The 7,355-nt window shown below is 42.2% G+C and overlaps 1 protein-coding gene across 1 annotated transcript; it reads left to right on the top strand.

The window, feature by feature from the left end:
- Positions 1–3,066: 3,066 nt before the first annotated feature.
- LOC109703839 lies at positions 3,067–6,055 on the top strand. Its single transcript, XM_020224562.1, has 3 exons — positions 3,067–3,127; positions 4,002–4,418; positions 5,568–6,055. The coding sequence occupies exons 1-3, from the start codon at positions 3,067–3,069 to the stop codon at positions 6,053–6,055; spliced, it is 966 nt and encodes a 321-aa protein (XP_020080151.1).
- The last annotated feature ends 1,300 nt before the right edge of the window (positions 6,056–7,355 follow it).

The raw sequence follows: 7,355 nt of genomic DNA, 5'->3' as shown, positions 1-7,355 counted from the left end.
GTTCCATTTGAACCAATTCTAAACCCTAAAACCCCCAAACCCTAAAAATACCATTAAAGGGATTTGGAGTTTACCTCTCTTCAAGACTCCTTCAAGCTTGAGGGAGAGGGAGAGAAGAAGATGTCTTCTTCTTCTTCTTCTTAGTCTTCTCCTTCTCTTTCTTCTTCTTTCTTCTCTTCTTCTCCTTCCTCTTCTTCTTCTCCTTCTTCTCTTTCTTTTCTTTTCTTTCCTTTATAGAGAGAGAGGGAAAGAGTGAGAGAGTTAGAGAGCAATGAGGGAAAGAGAGGGATCCCCCACCTCTAATAAAGGCCATTTTGCATAAAAGCCCCTCAACTTTCACCCTAGTGCACTACCCTCACTGGGCAGTTTTCGCGCCGAGGGACCGGTCTCCCCGACTTGGGACCGGTCCCCGAAGGCTGCCATTTCGAGCAGAGGGATTTTCGCGTTCGGGAACCGGTCCTTGCCTGAGAGACCGGTCCCCGGGAGACCGGTCCTTGTCCGAGAGACCGGTTCCCGAGAGCTGCATTCTCGGGACTTAGCCAAATTTGGCTAAATCTCGTCGGGCCAACGTTCGGGAACCGGTCCCTGCCCACCAGGGACCGGTCTCATCAGAGACCTCCGCAACCCAGCCTGATGGAACCGGTCCCTCCCTGCCAGGGACCGGTCCCCGAGAGCAATTCTGCTCCAGTGCAAGTTTTGCACTTGGTGCTCTCGCGGGCCCTTCTTCAATGCACTTTACGCATTATAATCGCCTTCGGGCTTTCCGAAGCCTACTCACTCGACGAATAGTCGATTCTGGTCGAAGTCTAATCCTCGAGTTTCGAGAATTCACTTCCTTACAACAGTAGTCACTTTCATGTTCGTGCTTATATTCATGTCTATGTTCACGATTACAGAAATTGCCATATCCCTATTATGCAAATGATTCATTACTGTAGAATGCCATTACATGTTGATTACATGCTTATTACTTGTTAGCATCATGCTTATAAACCATGCAATTATTGTTTCTGCTTTCAATTAGTACATCATGAGCCTAGTGGTGTAATTCGCCGAGGCTGGCGGCTTACCCACTGGGAACTATTGTTTATAGTTCTCACGCCCTTTTTGGTGGTTGTTTTTACAGAGCTATCTACAGGAAAGGCTAGGGATCGTGGCAAGGGAGTCGCGCCTAGCTAGGCACTACTAGGAGCGTGCTAGTCGATCACCTTGTTACTCGGGCTACGGCCGAGGGTGATGTCCATTGTATAGAGTGACCACCATTGTACCTATTTTTGTATACCCGTGATGTATATTTACTGTTGATCCAGATGTTTCTGTTGTGATACTTGCCCTTTTGCCGAGATTTTGGGATTGTAGTTTCCTTTGTTCTTTTACTGTTAGTATACAGACTTGTACATTTTTAGCAAAAAAAAAAGAAACACCATTGATAGCATATGTATTTATATACACGAGTAAATAAACTCCTGGTACTAGCACTATGACATTAACTTGAGTAAATTGCTCGAGTATCATGCGAGAATCGATTCCTTTTAGCTTTAACTCCTGTTAGCTACTTTTGCCATCCTATCTACTTAATGTTGTCGGCATACGTAGTTTAATTTTAGATGTAAATTTGAATAACATAACCCTAAATTTAATTTCCAAAGAATATGCCTCTATATTATTTATATCCAAAATTCTAGATTCATATTATCACAGTTCTCTTGAGGAGTTTCATGTTATTATCTATATATTAAATTAGGCTATTTCTATTTTGTTGTTGGATATATGCTTTCTCTGTTGTTTACTTTTAATTTTCAAAGCAGAAACTGCATTGTAACCTTGAAATTAATACCCCAGAATATATATATATATATATATATATATGCATGCCTTATCAAGTGGGATTTTTTAATTTTGGTGTGTGATGTGATTATGAGTATAGCGAAATTTTCCTTTACGCATGTATGATCTAATTTTTAATTTATTTAATTAGAGATGCAGCAAAATTGAATGCATGTATCGTGTACTAATTTTAAAATATCTTTTTTTCTGCGCATTGTATGAACAAAGTGAGATTTAATGGCTACCAAACAAATTGTTGCGGATTTAAACAAGGGTGAGAAATTGGATGGTGACAATTATGATATTTGGCACCGTAAAATTCAAAATGTTCTCGCTCAGCAAGAGGTTCTAGAAAACTTGAGTAATAAAATGGACCTACCCACAAAGTTCACTAGTGCCCAGGCTCGCCGAGATATGGAAGCCTATAATAATTGGCTCAAAAAGGATCGCATTGCTCACATCACGTTGCTGAGCAGTATGCAGAATGATCTCTTGTGCGAGTGTGAGCAGTATCCGACTGCGTATGACATGTGGGATGCTCTCAAAGCAAAATTTGGTGCAACTTTGGCTACAAGGTTGCGCAGTTTGACTATGCGGTTTGACAGTTATAAAAAGTGTGCCGATCAGTCTATGAAACAGCACGTTAGAACAATGTCAAACATGATTCGCGAGTTAAAGTCGGCTGGCGGCACCTTGACTGATGAGCAGCAGATCCAAGCTATGATTCGCTCCCTTCCCAATTCGTGGGAACATATGCGAGTAAATTTGACCCATAATGACAATATCAAAACTTTTGAGGATGTTGCGCGGCATTTGGAGTTGGAGGAGGAGCGCCTTGAGGCTGTTAAAACTCCAACTGCCAATGCTGCTGAGTCAAACTTTCGCAGGACATCTGGGTTCAAGCGAAAGAGGACTACTGGGGCTCAAAATCATAGCGGATCCGCGCCTAAGAACGCGAAGAGCACTAAAAGAAAGAGAAGCAAACGAGGTGGCAAGAAGGACAAGTCAAAGATGACTTGTTTCAACTGTAATCAGCTGGGACACTTCGCTCGTGATTGCACTGAGCCGAAGAAGGTACATCTCTATCCCGATTCTCGCTCTTTTGTTTCTTCTAACACGTTTGTTGCTGAATCTCTCCCTGTGTGGATTGTAGACTCAGGAGCAACAGACCACGTAGCGAGGGATCGGATGGGATTCGTCGAGTACCGTCGCGTGCCTGCTGGGAGCAGAAGAGTATACATGGGGAATGATTCAAGTGTCGATGTGTTAGGCGTTGGCACATACAAGTTGATCATGCAAGGTGGTCGAACTTTATATCTACATGATGTACTTTATGCTCCAGGAATTCGGCGGAACTTGTTTTCTATTCTTGCTATGCTACAGTTAGGCTTTTCTTTTCGTTTTGAGAGTGATGTAGTTAAGATTCATCTTGGAACTATTTATTATGGGAGAGGTTTTATGTCAAATGGTTTTATGGTTTTGGACATTGATTATAATATTAATAATAGTGATTCTTTTTCCCTGCTATCTTCTGTTGAGAATGATCACAATGTTTCAATTAAATGGCATGCACGTCTTGGTCATATTGGGCAGGATAGAATGACTAGATTAGTTAGAGATGGGTTTTTGAGCTTGCTCACTAAAGTCGACCTGCCCACATGTGAACATTGTTTAGCGGGAAAAGCGACCCGAAAACCATTTAATAAAGCTTCTAGGGCAGAATTTCCTTTACAATTGATCCACTCCGACATTTGTGGCCCAATGAGTGTGATGACAAGACATGTTGATTTTTTACTTCATCACATTTATAGATGACCATACGCGCTTCGGTCATGTTTATCTGATCTCCCATAAGTCTGAAGCATTGGATTGTTTTAGACGTTATATAAATGAGGTTGAGAATCAGTTAAATATAAAAATTAAATGCTTAAGAACTGATCGAGGTCGCGAGTATCTATCTGAACAATTCAAAGAATTGTGTGATGAAAAGGGAATAATCAGACAGCTGACAATTCCTAACACTCTGCAGCAAAATAGTGTAGCGGAGAGAAAAAATCGCACCTTACTTGACATGGTTAGGTCAATGATGGCACAAGCAAATTTGCCTGTCTCCTTTTGGGGAGACGCATTGTTAACTGCTGCTTATATTCTTAATCGTGTACCCTCCAAAACAGTATCATCCACTCCTTATGAATTATGGACATGCAGGAAACCAAATTTAGAGCACCTGCGCCCTTGGGGTTCGGCAGCTTATGTACAAAACACTTCTCACAAGTATGGAAAGTTGGGTCCTAGAGGAAGGAAGTGTATTTTTATAAGATACCCTGATCACTCTAAGGGATATGTGTTCATTGGAAAGCAGCCAGATGGAAGTTTGACTGAGATTGAGTCACGGAATGTTGAATTCTTCGAGGAGAATTTTCCTTATAGAAGTGAGGTTCGAAATGAAATTGAGTTCCATGAGATGGATGACTCTGACATTGGCGCTTCTATTCGTTCAGTCGAGGGAGAGGAGGCGACTCCGATACCTCCTGGGGATAGTGGGAGCGACTTGCCTTTAGATAAGGAGCCTCAAATTCGTAGGAGCGCACGTGTGGGCGTTCCCCGTCGTCATTTTGAGATTGAGGGGGAGGCCTTCATGGTTGCTACACATGATGATGATGAGCCTAGATCTTTCCAAGAGGCTCTCTCATTACCTACTCATAAGGAATGGTTGGATGCAATGATGGAGGAAATAGAATCGATGAAGTCAAATCATGTCTGGGACTTGGTTGACTTGCTACCGGGGCGCAAAACAATCGGGAATAAATGGGTTCTCAAGATTAAGCGCAAGGCAGACGGTTCTATCGATAGGTACAAGGCTCGCCTAGTAGCAAAGGGTTTTACCCAACGAGAAGGCGTTGATTACGAAGAAACTTTTTCTCCTGTTGTAAGGTTTGCTTCGATCCGTCTGATCTTGGCCATTGTCACATATTTGGATTTGGATCTTTACCAAATGGACGTTAAAACTGCATTTCTCAATGGAGAACTGGATGAGGAGATCTATATGGATCAGCCTACTGGCTTCTCTGTAAAGGGTGAGGAGCATAAAGTTTGTAAGCTCCGACGATCCATTTATGGATTGAAGCAGTCCTCCAGACAGTGGTATATTCGATTTCATCGAGCCATCACTGAAGATGGGTTTACGATGATTGAAGAAGATCACTGTGTGTATGTTAAACGGTCCAAAGGATTTTTTCTTATCCTTTCTTTATATGTGGATGACATCTTATTGGCCGGGAATAATAAGGAGATGATTGTCGCCACTCAGACGTGGCTGTCCTCTAATTTTGAAATGAAGGACATGGGTGAAGCGAATTATGTGCTCGGAGTTAAGATCCTACGAGATCGTTCAAAGAAACTTTTAGGTCTGTCTCAAGAGACTTACCTAAGAAAAGTTTTAGAACGATTTCAGATGCAAAATTGCAAACCCATTGACACTCCTATTGCTAAAGGTGAGAGTTTGAACCTTAAACAGTGCCCTAAAACTTCTGAAGAGAAGGACAAGATGAATCGGATTCCATATGCTAATGCGGTCGGGAGCCTGATGTATGCTATGATGTGTACTCGGCCTGATATATGCTATGCCGTGGGCCTGGTTAGCCGTTATCAGTCCAATCCGGGATTGGACCACTGGAAGGCTGTTAAAAGAATACTTCGTTACCTTAGAGGTACGATAGATTATGTGCTGTGCTATCAAGGTACGGATTTACGTCTCATCGGTTATAGCGATGCGGATTGGGCTGGTGACCTAGATGAGCGTAAGTCGACCTCAGGATATGCATTCTTACTTGGTAATGGCGCCATAACTTGGAGTAGTAAGAAACAGACCTGCATAGCTCTTTCCACCATGGAGGCGGAGTTCGTGGCGTGTTCTGCAGCAGCCCAGGAGGCTATCTGGATGAGAAGGTTCCTTCGAGATATTGGGATTGTCGCTTGTACTTCCGTTCCTGTGACAATCTATTGTGACAGTATGGCAGCGATTGCATACGCGAAGGACCCGAAATATCATGGCAAGACAAAGCACATCGACTTAAAGTATCACTTTGTTCGTGAGGCAGTGGCGCAGAAGGAAATAATCCTGGAACACATCTCTACGAGTTGCATGGTGGCAGATCCTCCGACTAAGCCTATTGTTAGAGAATCTTTTTTGGCTCATGTTAAAGCTCTTGGACTCCGTAGGATTTGATTGTGTAGACAGTCGATTATTTTTTTATAATTTTTTGGTTATTTAATTACAAATTATTATTTTGGCAAAGATATTTGGTAAAATTAGTACACGTGCATTGTTATTAAACTGATTGATAGTATGTCACAGGCTGATTGGCCCTCTCACACGGGCAATCATTCTTTTCGGCATTAATGTAAGCTGCCTTGGTTGGCACTAAGATGAGGTCATTAATGGGACCGTATACGAATAGTCCCATGATTCGTATGGCCTGTATATTAAAAGTCGGATGTGAGCTCACCGTTTGGCGTTTGAGATAGCGAGCAAATGGAGAACTCAGGCTAGACACTCCGGGAGTGACTGAGCTAAGATCCGTATGACATTGAGAATGACATATGCTTATTGGGATTCTCTGTCATAGCATGTATTTCATACTACATGTGCTGGGCGACTAAATGAAGAAGATGAGTGAATGGATCCCTGGTTCCTCATCATGTGAGTTCTTACGGGCATTATTTTGAGACGATGTCCTATATATGTTAGATGCCCTTAGTGACTTTTGACTATGTTATTAAGTGAAAGAATTGATGTTGCTACTTTGGCATGTTTCCTACGGCCATGAGTGATGCGGCTTTATGGGGCATCGCCGGGAAAGCAATCAGTTCTCAACTCAGTGGCATAAGTGCTCAAAGAAGACTAGTTGAATTACATTAAGACACTTTGACTCATTGTCGACAGGTTGTATCGCTTCAGTATAGCGAAACAATCATGAGTATAGTATCATAATGTGCGCAATTGCGGTTAGCATGGCTCTTTGAGGGATTAGAGATGCTGAAGCTGATGTAATTCAATGGTCTAGGGCATCACTAGTCTAATATTTTTTTCTTTTTGAGGGTTGATGTCTCTATGCTGGCGGGATGCGGTTTCTAATATAGAGCTCCCAAAATGCAGGTTGACTCGGCGGTCGCACTGTTCATTTTCCTGTATGAATAGAATTAATAGTGGTGTGATGTTGAGAAAGTGGTTACGATGGCATCGATCCCGTCATGTGCGAGTGGGAGATGTTGGCATTCGGTTAAATCGAATCGGGTACGCCCATAAGCGGGTTCGATCCGACGGATGTTATGTTATCTAATTGGATTGGAATTAATCTCGCTTTCAAATTGGAAAGTTAGTTAGAGATAAATCCTAGTCATATTAGGATAACAATTAATAACCGATTTGGCCTTATCTCTAATGCTATTAGGATTTTGGAATCCCTTATAAATATACGGGCGATCCCACATAACAAAGGGGAACAAGAACGGAAAAAGAAAAGAGA

Source organism: Ananas comosus, unplaced genomic scaffold, assembly GCF_001540865.1.
Source record: "Ananas comosus cultivar F153 unplaced genomic scaffold, ASM154086v1, whole genome shotgun sequence".
NCBI lineage: Eukaryota > Viridiplantae > Streptophyta > Magnoliopsida > Poales > Bromeliaceae > Ananas > Ananas comosus.
The sequence above is the reverse complement of the archived record's forward strand: the minus strand, read 5'-3'. Positions and strand labels throughout refer to the sequence as shown.